This window comes from Stegostoma tigrinum, chromosome 22, assembly GCF_030684315.1.
Source record: "Stegostoma tigrinum isolate sSteTig4 chromosome 22, sSteTig4.hap1, whole genome shotgun sequence".
NCBI lineage: Eukaryota > Metazoa > Chordata > Chondrichthyes > Orectolobiformes > Stegostomatidae > Stegostoma > Stegostoma tigrinum.
In genome coordinates this window covers 22,287,182-22,304,625 of record NC_081375.1, presented here as the reverse complement: position 1 = coordinate 22,304,625, position 17,444 = coordinate 22,287,182, and the positions used below count along the sequence as shown (strand labels likewise).

General features: G+C 39.8%; 1 protein-coding gene across 2 annotated transcripts in view; it reads left to right on the top strand.

Annotated features, from left to right (window-relative positions):
• Nucleotides 1-17,444, top strand: part of LOC125463611 (lysosomal alpha-glucosidase-like) — a 47,711-nt gene that overhangs the window by 4,487 nt on the left and 25,780 nt on the right. For both annotated transcript variants that reach the window (XM_059653694.1, XM_048555100.2), the window contains exons 3-7: nt 770-915; nt 3,828-3,993; nt 9,843-9,939; nt 11,488-11,607; nt 14,771-14,889. In XM_059653694.1, coding sequence (XP_059509677.1) covers nt 770-915; nt 3,828-3,993; nt 9,843-9,939; nt 11,488-11,607; nt 14,771-14,889 — 648 coding nt within the window. The remainder of the gene's footprint in view (nt 1-769; nt 916-3,827; nt 3,994-9,842; nt 9,940-11,487; nt 11,608-14,770; nt 14,890-17,444) is intronic.

The window sequence follows — 17,444 nt, the reverse complement described above, 5'->3', positions numbered from 1 at the left end:
AAACTCCAGTGTTAGCCTCATAAATTGTGCCAAGTTCCATTTCTTATCACCCCTGTCTGTACTCCTTGACCAACATTGCTTTTGGCCAAGCAAAGTCTTGATTTTCATAGAATCCCAACATGATTGAAGCAGACCATTCAGTCAGTCAGTCAAGTCCACACCTATCCCCTGGAGAGCATCCCGCTGAGTCCCACCCCCTACGCTAGAACCGTGCATTTCCCATGGCCAATCCACTTAATCTACACATTCCTGGACATTGGGCAATTTAGCACAACCAATCCACCTAACCTGCCATCTTTGGACTGTGGATGGAAACCAGAGCACCCAGAGGGTACTCACACAGACACAAGAAGAATGTGCAACCTGTAAATAAAAATATATTTAGATACAATTTTGTTTCCTGGATCCATGTTCTACTTGATTTTATAATGCTCCTGTGAATCACTTTTGGATGCTTTATTTTAACATGTTATTGTAAATGAAGGCTGTTCCCTGTAAATGGTCGCACATTTTCTAATCATTAGAGTTGGAATAGAAAGCTTAAAAGTTTTTTTTTAAATTTGACATTAACAACAAAACTGATCCTCGACTATCATATTTTCCAAGACTGACTGACTGAATTGTAAAATTTTACATAGATGGTTAAAGCAGCCTGATCTATTGGTAACAAAGGAATACATGATCAGTAATAACACCAGTTATACTTAAAGTAAGTATATTTGGGAGTTCCTGTTCTGTCTTCAATAAACCTTATGTTTTTGGCTTGCAGCTTAAGGATCCAAGAAGTAAACGGTATGAGGTTCCTATTGATGTCCCTAACATCACTGAGAAAGCTTCAACACAACTCTACACTGTTAGATTTTCATCCAGACCTTTTGGCATCATTGTACAGAGGAAATCAAATGGTCTGGTTCTGTAAGTGTGATTAGCACTTATATTTATTTCTGTAATAAGCCTCATTTGTGAAATTTATGTTTCATTCAAAAAGTATAAAGGGTATAAAAGTATAAAGAGCAGAAGCATTGGGCAGCAGGTTAATAGTTAGTGTTCTTAGCATTATTGATGAGTTCTTCTATTGCTCAGACAATTATAAGTAGAGTGATATATGGGCAGTATATGATAGTGTTGTAATTGCACTGGAACAATTTGTCCAGGAGCAGAGCTACTTTACATGCCTTCGATATTGCAGTTATCATTTTGAGTTCCATAGCCCTTAATGTGATTGATGAATTCTTTGATATCATGTGCATTTAATTAAATTAGTTGGATCACTTGCTTGGCACATCAGTGAACAGTGGTAAGGAGAGCAGATTGCATTTTCTCAAGGTGTTATTGAACCAGTTTGCTCTACATGGCAATCCTACAACAGCACACATGCATGTTGTTTGTTCCAGATTTAGTCATTCTAACTGAATTCTAATTCTGAAACTTGCTAACGTGAAGTTAATGCTCACTTCCTCTGGATTATCAGTCCAACACCGGATCATTAGTCCAGTAGCATAATAATGATGCTATGGTATCTATTGTACTTATAATAATTCTCCAATGATTCTGTTTTCACTTGGGACTTGCATTGTAGTTGGTGATAACTTTGTGTTGTCATACTGTTTTTTAAGTTGTGATACGTCAAAGCAGTACATCTATCTCCATCATTGTAAACAATGCTTTAATAGCCAACAAAAGACTATTGCTTCTCTGAGAGAGTTCTGGTGTTATTGGTATTGAAAATGTTAGGAAATTGGATTTCTTTATGATCCATTGTTCCCCCAACTGCAATTTTTTAAAAAATCAGTCAGCAGCAGCTACAGAGAGCATCAACAATGGCAATTTGGATTATAGATGAAAGCCTTGTAAATGAAAGATGAAGTCGCCGCGGTGTTGTAGGACTTTTCTCACATTAAAGAAACATGACTGGAGGTGGTTTGACCTGAGGATCATCACACCTCTGGTGAAGGCAGAAGTTGAGAATGAGGATCCTTCATGGTAACCTCATCCAGTATGAGAATCAAATTCCTGCTGTTGGCCACGTTCTGCATCTCAAAATACCAGTGTCCCTTGTCAGTTAATGTAGTTTGAACTAATAATCTGTAGGATAATCAGATTTTCAAAATCAATTTAAACTTGATAAGCTAATTACTTTGGCAGAAAGAAAGCATTAGAATTTAAAGTTGATGAGGGAAGACAGTACATAGATAGTAGCAAAGCTTACTTTTAAGCAAGACTTGACAGCTTGAATTTCTCATGAGAGACGGTTCTCATCACAGAACTTGAAGGAAGCTGCCCACACAAGTCTTGTGAGTTCTGTGTTGGAAATGCCCCTTGTCCTGTGCGTTTTAAATCAAAGGGATTGGTTGATGTGCAGCAGCAGCGATGTCAGGAAGCAGTAGCTAGTGAATAAAACTGAAGTATTCACACAGCAGCCAGGAAATTAAAAACAATTAAAACCTTTCATTTTCTTTTTTATTGAAATGTTCAGATGGTGAATTGAATAACTGCATTTAGGTAGAAGCTAAAATAATAAGCAGAAGCAAAGTCCTTGAATATTTTTAAGGCAGAGATAGATTCTTAATAAACAAGAGAGTGAAAGGTAGGTGAGAATTAGTTTGACCATGATCTTATTGAATGGTGGAGCAGGCTCAGGAGGCCCAAGTATTAACAGAGTTTGAAGAACATTGAAAAAAAAGGTGTGTAATTCTTAATTATTGTGTGAAACTTGACAATCTGCAAATATGAATTAACTTTTCAAAGCCGGTAAGGGTGTCAAGCAGTTATTCTGTGGTTCATATACTGTTGTAAAACTCCTCTATGCATCACTCAACAAGATGTACCTTTTCCCAGCACTTGTAGACAAAGACTACAAGCATTAGAGTGGAAGTTCTCAGCAAATCATGACTGCAGGTGAACTAACAGACTGGTCAATTTTCAATGGTTTATTTTACACAGGAATATACTGGTTAGCACCAACCTCTTGATTTCTCTGTCCATTCAGTGGAATACTGATAGTTTCTTCATTATCAAAGCAAAATTCAGGCTGATGTTTAAGTATATTTTGAGCATTTGTAAGTTTACTGTACTGCATTTATCTGAAATGATCTGTTTAGTTTTGCAACTAATCTGTTGATTACTGCAGGATGATGAAATGTGGGAGTAAGATCATAATAATAATGATCAAAGAGTATTTACTCACTCTTTACAATGTTGGAGATAAGTGATATGAGGGTATTATGCTGTGATTTCATTAAGTTATGACAAAGAAAGATGTATGAATCTGCTCTCCTCTTTAACATCTTTAACACAAAGGTTTTTAACTTTTAGTACACAGTCATGTCACACTTTATTTAAAATGCACTTTTCTGGTTCAAAGTTGAAGGAACCATTTACAAGGTTTTCTTGGGTGAAATAACATTTTTTCAAAATGGCTTACGAACCTCAAGCTAACACGTGAAAGCCCCATCAAACACACAAGCACAAGTATAAAGTGTTAAAAAGGGATTGTGTGTAGTGTAAAAAAAAATCAAAAAATGCATGTGTTTTAAAAAATTCCTTAAGAGCTCTCGAGGTGTAAGTTTAACTGAGATCAACTGTCTATATTTACAACATAATCAGAAACCATTAATGGAGATGTGCAAACGTGTAATACTTTAGCAGTTTAAACTGAGTTAAACAGTCTAGAGACCCCAGTTATTTCCATCATTATATATGTGCTTAATAATTGTAACACATAGACACGTGAAATTTGGTATAAAAACAATTCTGTATAACATACTCATGAAGTATATTTTGTTTTTCACCACTTTTCAGTAATTTTATTCTGTATTTTTTAACAGCCTGAACACAACAGTAGGGCCATTGTTTTATGCTGATCAATTTCTGCAGATCTCCACCTCCCTGGCCTCAAAGTACATCTCTGGTCTAGGAGAGCACATGACAAATCTGATTCTTGATCTCAACTGGACCCAACTAACGCACTGGAACAGAGATCAAGGACCTCATGTAAGTTGGTTTTCTTTTCTTTCCCATCAAGCATCTCTTCCTTCCTCATCATCATCCCCCTTCTCTCTTCTGGTATCCTTGGTGTAATGACCTCGCTGAAGGTCCTGTCCAGAAAACTCTCGTTTTCTCAGATGAGCCTGAGGTCATCTAGTTCATATGTGATAACGACACCTGGTGCATGGGGTAGGGGGCTATGATGCGATAGAATTTAGGCCTTAAAATTATTGAATCCAGAGGGCTGCAGGGTTCTCAAGCAAAAATTGAGGGGTTGTTCTTCCATCTTGCGTTGAGCTTTGCTGGAACAACGCAGCAAGCCAGAGACACAGATGTTGGCCAGAGAACAGGATGGTGTATTAAAGTGGCAGACAATTGGAAGCTCAGGGTCTTTTTCAAAAGCAGACATAGATGTTCTGCCAAGCGATCATCCGATCTACGCTTCATTTCCCCTAGAGGAGATCAGATTGTCAGCAGCAAATGCAGTAGATTAGATTCTGGGAAATGCAGGTGAACTCTTGCTTCACCTGGAAAGTATGTTTGGGTCTTTGGATACTGATGAGGGAGGAGGTAAATGGGCAGGTATTGCACCTTTGCTGGTTACAGGGGAAGATGCATGAGGTTGTGGGGGTTGATAGTAGTGAAGGAAGCGTGGAACAGGCGGAAATGGCATCTGGTGATCTTCTGGATGTGGATGCTCGTAGGATGGTAGGCAAGGACAAGGGGAACCCTATCACTGTTGCAGGAGGGAAGATAAGGGGTTAGGGAGGAAGTGCAGGAGATGGGTCGAACCCGGTTAAGGGCCCTGTTGACAACGGTGGTGGGAAATCCTCTGTTGAGGAAGAAGATATCATCAGAGATAATGGGAACTGCAGATGCTGGAGAATCCAAGATAACAAAGTGTGGAGATGGATGAACACAGCAGGCCAAGCGGCACCTTAGGAGCACAAAAGCTGACATTTCAGGCCTAGACCCTTAGTCAGAAAAGGGAGATGAGGAAAGGGATCTGAAAAAAATAGGGAGAGAGGGGGAGGTGGATCAAAGACGGATAGAGGAGAAGATAGGTGGAGAGGAGACAGACGTTAAAGGGGCGGGGATAGATTCTGTAGTGGTGAGGGTAAGTGGGGAGGTAGGGAGGGGATAGGTCAGTCCGGGGAAGACGGACAGGTCAAGGAGGCAGGATGAGGTAGAAGGTAAGAAATAGAGGTGCGGCTTGAGGTGGGAGGAGGGAATAGATGAGAGGAAGAACAGGTTAGGGAAGTGGGGACGAGCTGGGCTGGTTTTGGGATACAGTAGGGGGAGAGGAGATTTTGAAACTTGTGAAGTCCACATTGATACCATTGGGCTGCAGAGTTCCCAAGCGGAATATGAGTTGCTGTTGCTGCAACCTTCAGCTGGCAGCGTTGTCGCACTGCAGGAGGCCCAGGCTGGACATGTCGTCTAAGGAATGGGAGGGGGAGAGATCAGTGCTGCTTCCCTCACTTGTCTGGAATTGGAAAAGTTAATCGATTTCACTTCCAATTTCCACCCTGCCTCATTTGAGCCTGGTCTGAATAAAAACCGAAAGAACTGTGGATGCTATAAATCAGGAACAAAAACAAAGCGGCTGGAAAAGCTCAGCAGGCCCAGCAGTATCTGTGAAGGAAAAAACAGTTAACGTTTTGGGTCTGTTCTGAGAAGGGTCACCAGACCTGAAATATTAACTCTGTCTTTTCCTTCACAGATGCTGCCAGACCTGCTGAGCTTTTCCAGCCACTTTGTTTTTGTTTTTAACTTGGTCCATCTCTGACTCCTCTTTTCCTTCTTTGACATCTCTGTTTCTATTTCTGTAGATAGACTGGCCACTAATATCTACTATAAACCCAATGACTCCCACATCTACCTGGACATCCCCACACCCTACTTCCTATAAGGACTCCATTCCATTCTCTCAGTTCCTCCATCTCTGTCACATATGTTCTGGTGAAGCCACCTCTGACAAGGGAGCCTCCAAAATGTCCACTTTCTTCTTTATCTGAGGATTGCCCAGCTCCATCGTTGACGGCCCTTGACAAGGACTGACCCATCTCCTGCACTTCTGCCGTCACCCTCTCTCTTCCCTCCCATGACAATGATAGGGTTCCCCTTGTCCTTGCCGACCATCCTACCAGCAACCACATCCAGAAGATCGTCAGATGCCATTTCCACCACCTCCAGCGAGATGCCATTTCCGCCACCTCCAGCGAGATGCCACCAACAGACACATATTCGCCTCCCCTTGTCCACCTTCCATAAGGACCATTCCCTCCAGGAGACCCTGGTCCACTCTCCCTTCAATCCCAACACCCCCTCTCAGCCCCACGCACCTTCACCTGCACTTCCCAGAATCTACTCTATTGCATTCGCTACTCACAATCTGATGTCCTCTACATTGGAAAGACGAAGTGTAGACTGGGTCACTGCTTCATAGCTGCAGCCAGACCTGCTGAGCTTTTCCAGCAATTTCTGTTTTTGTTCCTGATTTGCAGCATCCACAGTTCTTTCAGTTTTTAAAACCATAGCCAGTGCTCTGCCTGAGGCTGACTCAAGGTGTCTGTTAATGCACTTGGGTCTTCTTTTCTTGAATCAAATAGAAAATATGAAATAAGACATTTTATGTGTTTAAGAAAAGAAGTAAAGACATCATGGAAGTTCCTTTATCCTTCAAAGCATCTGATTCCTTAAATTTTCCCAGCGCAGTCAATACTTTTCTTTTTGTCTCTAAAGTTATGTTCAATTAATCTGCCATAAAAGAATTACACCACAAAGTAATAATGAAACTGAGCCAATGGCAATTAAGTTTCCAGCGTTTATTCAAATTCTGACTTCCACATTCCTTAGGAGATGGTCCATATTACCCCTCTCAATTGACTTGTCGCAAGAGCCATCTCACATCACCTCACATTTTTAACTCGTCAAATGTCCATCAGTTATTATCTTTCATTCCCAATTGTTATATTCCATTGTGAACAATCAACACGTACTTTGTGCAGTTCCTCTGAACTTGCTCAGTAATGTAAGCTGTTGTAAGCAATTCACAAAACACATTTGATCCCCAGAGATGCTAAAGCAATTGAAGACATACTATTATTGATTCCTGGCAAGATAGCTTCAGAAAATATAGCATTTTGTTCTACAATTATGATTAATAGATCAAGGCATTTAGTTAGCTAAAATCTAACTAAATATTTGTATCTTGTTTGAAGATTGCGTAATACAACATTTATGCCAAGCAATGACTATCTCCAACAAGAGAGACTCTATCACTGCTTGACGTTCAATAACATTGCCATTGCTGAATTCCCCATATCAAAATCCTAGGAGTCACCATTGACCTGAAATTGGACAGGACTAGCCGCATTAGTGCTGTAGATATCGGAGCAGTTCAGAGGGACATGACCCCGTCCACCTCCCACCCAGCCATACATTGATAATACTTGGCTTCCATCTGCAAAGCACAAGTCAGGAATGTGGTGGAATACTCTAAGCTTGCCTCTGAGTGAAGCTCCTACAACGAGCTTTGAAGCTTGATTCCATTCAGAACAAATCCCACTTGATTAGCACCCCATCCCATCACCTTGAATACTCACACTGACACACAGTTGCTGCGTTGTGTACCATCTATAAAATGCACTGCAGTTGTTCTGACAACACGTTTGATATCCCAGTCTCTACCACTTAATAAGACAAGGACAGCAGATATTTGAGAACGCCATCATGCGCACGATCTCCTCCAAGCCTAACAAAATGCAGACTTGCAGTTCATTTACTGCTGTTTCAAGATCCTGGAGCTTTCTTCAGGTACTATATTTTCTAATTTACCTGTTCAATAAAGTTCTTACACACCTCTGAAGCAGATGTAGCTGGACCCAGGCCTACTGGCCCAGTGGTAATGATATCCCCCACTGCCTCAAGAACCTTTATCAGATACTCTGAGAGGGAATTTTTTAAAAAATCAGTAGGCAATGCACCTTCAGGGGGAAATGCCTGGGTGGGACGTAGACCAACTGAGTAGTCAATTGGATTCATGTAGAAATTCAATGATTTAAGGTGTATTGCAACAGGTGAAGTCTGTTGGTATGAGTCAGATTTTATCAGTAAGGCTTATCATTCAGTTATCATGTTTACAAAGCTGAGGATAAGTAAAGTCAAGTTAAGATATAAGAGATAACAAGGTGTAGAGCTGGATGAACACAGCAAGCCAAGCAGCATCTTAGGAGCAGGAAAGCTGATGTTTCAGGTCTCACCCTTCATCAGAAACTCCTGCTCCTAAGATGCTGCTTGGCCTGCTGTCTTCATCCAGCTCTACACCTTGTTATCTCGGATTCTCCAGCATCTGCAGTTCCTATTATCTCAAGTTAAGATATGATAGCTTAACTCATTTGTGGAATGTTGGTCCTGTAGGATGAAAGTCGGACTTGTCATGGATCTGACTTCCTTTTGACTTTGATCTAATTCCATTCTGTAAAGCCTTGGATGAACATCCTTTCTTTGTCAAATTTTGCTGGTATGGTAACTCATTGCTGTTTCTGTAGTGACTACTCCCATCTCTCCTCCTTTACCAATCATGCTTCACCTAGTGCTTCATTTCCCCCATCATTTTCGCTGTTGAAACACTGATTCATACCTTCCTCACCATTAGGCTGAACTACTTTAATATTCCCTCTCTCATTTTTCTGCTCCATCTCCTATTACGCCCCAATTTAACACCCCTCCAATATTGTCCTGCTTAAGTTTCAGCTAATCAAAGATTCTGTGTATTATTCCAAGTTCTCATTATCTACTATCTTGCTTTTAATGGCCTCCATTGACTTCATGTGTCCTCAGTTTAATCATTTCAAAATTCCTGCAAGGGCATGATGCACCCTGCCTCACAACCTTAAGTTTACTTGAAACAGCGGTGTACTATGTATTTCTCTCATGCCTTAGTCTCTGTTATTCATGGCAGAGCTGTTGACTATCATGATCCTGCACTCTTGATTTCCTCTCAGATTCCTTCAACTTTTCCGACATCTCTCTCCACATTTAAAAGTTTCCTTGAAACAGGAATTCATTTGGAATAATTGTAAATTTATTGATTTCCTCTAATCTTGCATTATCGTGCTCTGTGATGCATTGTTTCAGTATTTTTTCCACCTGCCTTCTCTCCCTTTTGTTCACCCTCAGCATGTGGAGCATGTGTTTCCTGTCTGATAACTCTTGGAGAAGGAGTTCACTCTGTGTAGCATTACAAAAACAAATCTTGTACCATTGCTCTATGCTTTCAGCTATTCTTAAACAATTTCTTAAGATCTCTACTATAGCATTTAATAAGCAGAAATCATTCCTTTCGAATACTTCAGTAAGGTTTACCACATTTCCCAATTATCACTATTTTGGAAGTGGCATTTCAAATTTCTTAGTGGCATCAGCCAACAAAACTCATACTAAAGAGAATACTGGAATTGCCAATGCATAATAGATCTGGGTCCTAACTGATTCTAATCTGAAAATAAATGATTGGAATGAAATCTGATTGTCTTCACATTTCTGATCATTACTGTCACCTCACTAGAAAGTACATACGTGAACATCAAGTGATTAAAGAAATGAGTTCAGTGATGATGGTGTCTTCCCTGAATTGACTGACACCATTCATTTGCCAGGAGTATGAGTAGAGTTCTAGTGGTTTTCTGAGCAAAGCTCAACAGATTTTCTGCAAAGAGGAGAGAATCCATGCAAAACAGTGTCTGAAATTTTTCTCCCTCAAGCCTTTTGTTTTAAGAAAGTAAAGAGTAATTGACAAACTCCAGAATTTTGTTCATGTACTTTGACTAACACTGGCCTATTTGTTGCAGCCAAATGCTAATTTATACGGCTCACACCCTTTCTACTTGGTGTTGGAAGAGGATGGAAAAGCTCATGGTGTTTTCCTGTTCAACAGTAATGCCAAGGGTAAGAAATTGCTTGAATATGTGATACAGTTTTGAGTAAAGTTCAAGATCTGTTACAGCTGTTAAATATTAAACCACCTTGATCAGGTGGTGAACTGCAATGCAAGTAAGCATTTTTACCATGTTTCATATGTTTACTTTGGTTTGTTTCTGGATTTTCTCTCTTTGCTGATGCTACTTGTCTACTTTACTGAAATCTTTGACCATAAGCAGCCAATTTACAAATATGGAATATTTTGTCATTTTCTATTGTCATAACAAAGGTCAGAACTCTGAAGTATTATATATATTTTAAACTTGAAATTTCAAAATATATTTTTGAAGAGGCTGAAGGAGCCAAAAATAGCTGTGAGTATACATTAAGTGGCTGTATGAGAGAGACCCTCAGGAAGTCCCGTTTAAAGATTGGAAGGAATCTTCAAGCAACAGTCTTTCAAAGTGGGAAGAGGCAAATCAAAACAGATTGTGATCTCTTGTGACCAGAAAGAAAACGAGGGCTGATGATGTATTTGGATTATGTGCCAAACTGCAAACAGGTTCTGAATTTTTTACATTTGGAGAACACAGAAAGACAGGGTTTAAAAAGCTAAAAAGCTAAAAAAGCTAATTTCAACTCTAGTATGTGAGTGGAATAGAAGCTTCTCATGTGTACCAGCAAACTAAGATATCCATATTGACCAGCCTGGGTTTGAGCATTCATGTATCATGAAAGTCACACTTGAAGAACGTCTGCTAACCCTTACAGCCAGTAAAGGGATTCTGTCACTCTGAATTCCTGCAGTCAGCTAGCTAGCAAGCCAGACAAAAGAAAACAGGACAAAAAAAGGGCATTCTCATCCCGAATGCTGGAATTCAGTCACCGTTGAAAGGAATCAGAGCAACAGCAACATTCAAAACTAAGAAATTGGAAATTGCTAGCTGGAATTGTCACTCTCAATTACTACTGCTAACTTTCGCTTGGCTGCAATGTTCTCATTTGCTTTTAAAGAAAATCTTTCTGGCTTCTCCTCATGTCTATATTGGTGTTGTCTTTCTTATTCTTCTCACATTTAGTTATCAATAAACTCACTTTTTTTTCATTCATGAAAGCCTGGTTAAATTGGCTCCTTTTAAAACATGTTAATTTGGGTCTGGAAGAAGGGTTTCCAGAAGTGAAGGTATTCCTTTTAAGTCAACAGTATTGTGACCAATCAAGAAGGTGGATTAATAAAGAAGGGTAACAAGTTCATCCCTCCTTATCTAGGAGCTGAATGGCTTGATGTATCCAATCTAGAATCATTCAGGAACCTCACCCTACTCTGTGTATAGGATTATACAAGTAATATTCAAAATTGCTTCTTTGCAATTTGTTTATTTGATGATTGTACTACCATTTCTTTCAACTGTGGTAGTTCAGGACAGTGTGTTAATCATAAACCCTTCCCATGTACAATTACTTATTTGCGTTGTTTGATAGGATTGTTAACATGGTAACCCATTTATGATGTCCTTATGATTCTGTTGTTTGTGTATATGCTGTTAAGAAAATTAGCATGTTTGTTTCATCCAGATGTATTACTTCAGCCAACCCCTGCTCTAACCTGGAGAACGATTGGAGGAATCTTTGATTTTTATGTGTTCTTGGGTCCAGATCCAAAAACAGTGATAAGACAGTACATGGATGTTATTGGTAAGATTAAACCACTACTTGCTGCTTACATGGTGGAAAGACCTAGAATTAACACCTAGCAGAATCTTTCCTGCTTTTTAATCTTTCAGTTATTCTGCATAATATTCATGTTTACGTTTGTAAAACTGAAATACAGTTTCTGCTAAGTGCAAGATGCAATTTTTATTAAATCTGTCTGAATAATTCAAGGAAATAGCCTTTTTCATATTCACCCATTTTGTGTTGTTAGAAAATTATAGAACAGACTTAAATTTATTTGAAATAGTTCAACTAATAGTTGATAAAGGCCAAGGCATAGATGTTCCTATCTTCAGATGTCCAGTCTCAGAACATAGGCAGAAGAATGTGCATCAGGACCCCTCGATGTGTTGACAGTACAATATTCCCTGGGAAGTAGAAACTTGCTTTGTGAACTGTGACCCTATGGAAAAAGCCCCTGAGTCTGACACTTAGAGGGTTTTGACTTACTTACCTTAGTAGATAGCCAGGAAAAGTTAGGAAGGCTAAAACATGCTGTAACTCCAGTTTAACTTCTCACACTGATAATTTTCTTGCCCCAACCCCAAACATTTGACCAATCTTGGACATTGGACGTTTGACCACCCAACCCTGCAAAAACCTGACCTACCCTATTCTGCTGTCCACTTTTCTATGCTCATGTCACTCTCCTCCCTCACTTATCTTAGACATTTAGCTCCTTTCAGCTGTTGCTGTGACTTCTTGGGGCCAACTTTGAAAACAACAACAGTTGCTGTAAGAAAGAGGAAGAGGCCTGGTTTCTGTGAAAATCCATTCTGCTTGCTGCATGATTTGTCAACTGCTTCTATTATGAAGGCTTCTAACTCAGAAGTCCGGGTAGAAGAGTAAGTAGGCAACTTTTTCTCTGATCTAGATCAGAAGTAGAGATTCCAATCCAGAATTTGATTTACCTGATTCTTTGCCTTCTTCCTAACCTCTTTTCCTTCTTGTGCAATTTTGTTTTAAAAGAATATTCCAATTCTGTTGGAGAATTCCTCTGCCAAAACTGCAGGTTTCTGGAATATTGTTCACTAATGTCAAGAAACCTGACTCCTGTTCGATGATCTTTGATGTTATTTTAGGAGCAATTCAATTCCTGAAGACAACTGATTTAAACCTTTCCAGACAGCTTTCCTCATGTCCTTTGGTTTAGAGTTTAATGTCCTCTGTGTCAACAGTGCATGTATGCAAGCAGCTGTTTTGAAATTGTCCATATGTATTTCATCTGGGTACTAACTACCATAAGACCATAAAATATAGGAGAAGCATGAGGCATTTGGCTTATTGAGTCTGCTCTACTGTCCAAACAAGGCTGATATGTCTGTTGACTCCATTCTCCTGCCTTCTGTCTCTAACCCTTGATTTCCTTACTACTTAAGAATCTATCTATTTCTTTCTCAAATACACTCAATGACTTGGCCTTCACAGCCTTCTATGGGAATGAGTTCCACAGATTTGACACCCTATTGCTAAAGAAATTGCGCCTCAGGTCAGATAACAAGGTATAGAGCTGGATGAACACAGCAGGTCAAGCAGCATCATAGGAGCAGGGAAGCTGACGTTTCGGGCCAAGACCCTTATTCAGGAGAAAAGAGTGTAGGCCTGAAACATCAGCTTCCCTGCTCCTATGATGCTGCTTGACCTGCTGTGTTCATCCACCTCTACACCTTGTTATCTCAGATTCCCCAGCATCTGCAGTTCCTACTATTTCTGCTCCTCATGTCAGTTCTAAGGGTCATCCCTTCACTCTGAGCCTGTATCTTCAGGTTGTAGCCTCCTATTGGAAATATCTTCTCCACATTAATTTTATCTGGGCCTGTCAGTATTCTGTCAATTTCAATCTGAATCCCCCCATATCCTTCTAAACTCCATCTATTACAGGCCTGGATCCTCAACTGCTCCTCATATGACAAACCCTTGTTTCCAGGGGTCATTCTTGTAAATCTCCCCTCCAATGCCAGCACATCCTTCTATCAATACAGGGCCCAAAACTGCTCACAAAATTCCATTTGTGGTCTGACCAATGGCTTATACAGCCTTAGCAATACACCTCTGCTCATGTATTCTAGCCCTCTTGAAATAAATGCTAACATTGCAGTTACCTTCCCAACTCTGAACTGAACCTACATGTTAACCTTAAGGGAATTCTGATCTAAGACTTCCAAGTCCCTTTGTTCTTCAGATTTCTGAAGCTTTCCCCCATTTAGGAAAATAGTCCTCACCTGTATTATTCCTACCGAAGTGCATCACCTCACATTTTCCTACATTTGTATTTCATCTGCCATTTCTTTGCCCACTCTCCTGGCCTGCTCCTTTTGCAGCCTACCATGTGCCTCAGATGACCAGTCCCTCTACCTTTATGTGGCATCTGCAAACTTTGCAATAATGTCCACAATTCCTTTGTCTAGATTGCCAATGCTTAACACAAATAGTTGCAGTCCCAACACAGACCCTTGCTGAATTCCACAAGTCACCAGCTGCCCATGCTGAAAAAGGATTCCTTTATCCCACACTCTGCTTTCTAACAGTCAGTTAATCCTATATTCATGCCAATACCTTGCCCTAACACCATGGCTCTAATGTCATTAGCAAACTCCTGTGCACCAACTTGTTAAAGGTCTTCTACAATCCAAATAGATCATGTCCATTTTGCTCTCCTTTATGCAACTTGCTCAGTACTGCCGTATTGTCATGGCCCAGAACAGAAGTTAATGTCAGCCCCTATTTTTATGCAGTTTCCCTTTTGCTTTACATATTTCAAATAAAGTGTTAAACTAAGGTCCCATCCGTTTGGGGTGGATGCAAAACATCCCTTGGCAATATCTCAAAGGACTCCAGTGTGTCCTGGCAGACTTTTATTTCACAGTCAACATGGATAAAAATCGATTGTCTCAGCCATAATCAAATTGTGAAGCAGACTCAATGGAATGAACAGCCTGATTCTACTCCTATATCTTATGGTCTTGTGATCTTATCATATTGTTGCTGTGCAGAAGTCGGTTGCCACACTTCCATTATTACAATGGTGACTACGCTTAACTCAATTAAATGAGTGTAAAGATGTCATGAAAGGTGATATATAATGCCATTTCTTTTCTATTGCGACTTGGCAGAGCATCTTAATGCACATTTTTATGACCTGCAGGTTATCCTGTAATGCCTCCATACTGGAGTCTGGGATTTCATCTGTGCCAGTATGGTTACTTGAGCACCAACGTCACCCGACAAGTTGTGGCAAACATGAGCAGAGCCAACATGCCTCAGGTGGGCTTACAAAGGTAAAGGGATATTTCCCTTTGGAATTAAATCCAGTTTTGCCAATGAAATTGAAGGGTACTCCATAGAACTACAGCACAAACTTCAAAATTGTTTGATCATATTTCCTGTTGTATTGAAATATTCAGTAGTGCAGTTTTTATGGAATTATATATGAGACTTAAGGGTTCAGAAAAGATTTTACAAGGATATTGCCAGAGTTGGAGGACTTAAGCTATAGGGAGAGACTGAGTAGGCTGGGGCTATTTTCCCTGCAGTATTGGAGACCGAAGGGTGACCTCGTAGAGGTTTATAAAATCATGAAGAGTACAGATAGGGTGAATAAGCAAGGTTTAATCCCCAGGGTTGGGAACTCCAATATTAGAGGGCATTGATTTAAGGTGAGAAAGGAAAGATTTAAAAGAAACCTAAGAGGCAGCTTTTTCATGGAGGGTGGTATCGTATGAAATGAGCTGCCAGAGGAAGTGATGGAGATGGGTACATTACAATATTCGAAGACATCTAAATGGGGAAATGAATAGTAAGGGTTTAGAGGGATATGAGCAAAATGCTGGCAAATGAGACTAGATTTATATAGGATATCTGGTCGACTTGGACGAGTTGGACTGAAGGGTCTGTTTCCATGCTGTACGGGTCTGTGACACTATATGATCCAAGAAGCCCTTTGGCCCATTTTTAATTTACAGACACTGAAAGAGCTATGCAGATAGTTTCACTCCCTAGCTGTTTCTCTGTACCCCTTTCCCCTGTTCAAATATATGTGCATATCCCTATCTGTAGGTCATTATTGTTGCTTCCACCACATTTTTCAGGTAGCATATTTCTGATTCTGGCAACAAGCTGAATAAAAAATAAAATCTCATTCTCAGACTACTTCCCATTGCTCTTAAATTTATGTCTTTCTTTGTTTCTAATTGATCAAAGTGTCATCATTTTGGACATTTCTCTTTCTTGTCTAATTAAATTTCTCTAAGGGCAACAGTCTCAGCTTCTGTCCACATAATGGAAGTCCTTCATCCCAGCTTGCATCATGATAAATCTCTGCACAACCTTGAAGACATTGACATCCTTACTAAAGTGTGGGCCCCAAAATTCGACACACTAATATGGTTGAAGCTTAACTGGTGATTATTGAAGGTGTCTGAGATTGATTGGAACTTAGTCATATTTGTTATTTTCTTTATTCTCTCACAACAGTGACAAATCGATATTAAACCAGAGGTGATCACCATGCTTGTTAGGGCTGGGAGGTTGCAGATTGTGGTTGAATATAATTCTGCTGTTGATAGCCCACATGTCTCATGGACATTCTGTCTTGAGTTCCAAGATCTGTTCAAAATATGTTGTGAAGTGTCAGTGTTTGTTGCATGTACTCTGTGGGAAATATGCTAATGTAATCTTGAATTCATTGATTTGGATTCTCCTTGAGTTGTTTCAGTGGTGCTGCATACATCCAACTGACCAAACCAGTACAATAAGCTGCATTTTCGTGCTGAAATTAAGGTTCCAGTTTGGGGTGATGTCAATGTTTTTACTTTATCAAGAGGTCTATTCCTTACAGGGTTATTTGTAAGAAGGTAGTAATGACTTCCATTTGTTTAGTAAGTGTTCAAACAGACATTGTCAAACAAATAATAAGATAATGATTATTCTCCTGACTCAGTGCATGAAGTAGGCGGTATCATCTCAGTTTGTGGGTTCTGCAAGGTGATGCAAATGGCCATGTAAGATTAGTGTTTAATCAACCCTCGGAGGTAAACTTAATAACTTATACCTCAGTAAGTTAAGTTCAATATTTCAGAGCACTGTTGCTGATCACACAGTCAGCCTGGTTGATGAGCAAGACTTGAAAAGAACAAGCAGAGCCTAGAATTTCCTCATCCTGCTGCAGCTACTGAACCAAATGGGTAAAGTAGTACTGGTTGGGCAAGTATGGTAAAACTTAATAGTGCTCTGTGCTTGGGTCTTTAAAAACTGTTTGTTGGCAACTTGGGTTTCATGTAGTTATGATACTTGTAGTGATTGATCAATTTTTAATAAAGAGATTTGAATTCCCAGTGATCAGCTTGAAAACTTGCCATGTATTACTTTTAATTTTAGACTTTTATTGTAATAAACTAAAATCGGCATTGATTAAGCACTGCTTAGTAATATTCTGAGCTGCAGAAGAGGCATTCCTTACTGCTTTCTCATAGCTCGCAATAACCCCACCTCATGCTTATACCATTCATCACGTTCTAGCAGAACTGTAGTCTTGTTTCTAAACTGCCAAATCCCTGCCAGCATTTCAACTGGTTGTCTCTCCTTGCTGTACTGGAGCAAGTTTTCCAGATTCATTTCAAAAGTTCCTTTGTTCATCCTTATGAGCATATCCAAATGGAATTCAAGTAAAAGGCACCATCAGGCAACTTCTTGATCTTTGCAGAGGATCTTGTAGAGGTTCTGAAGATTAATGTATTCCACTTTCCCATCAGTAGCTTTCTTGTATCTTCTATTAGTTTGCAGTCTAACTGCCTAAGCTTGTCTCCATGATTCAAAGGCAG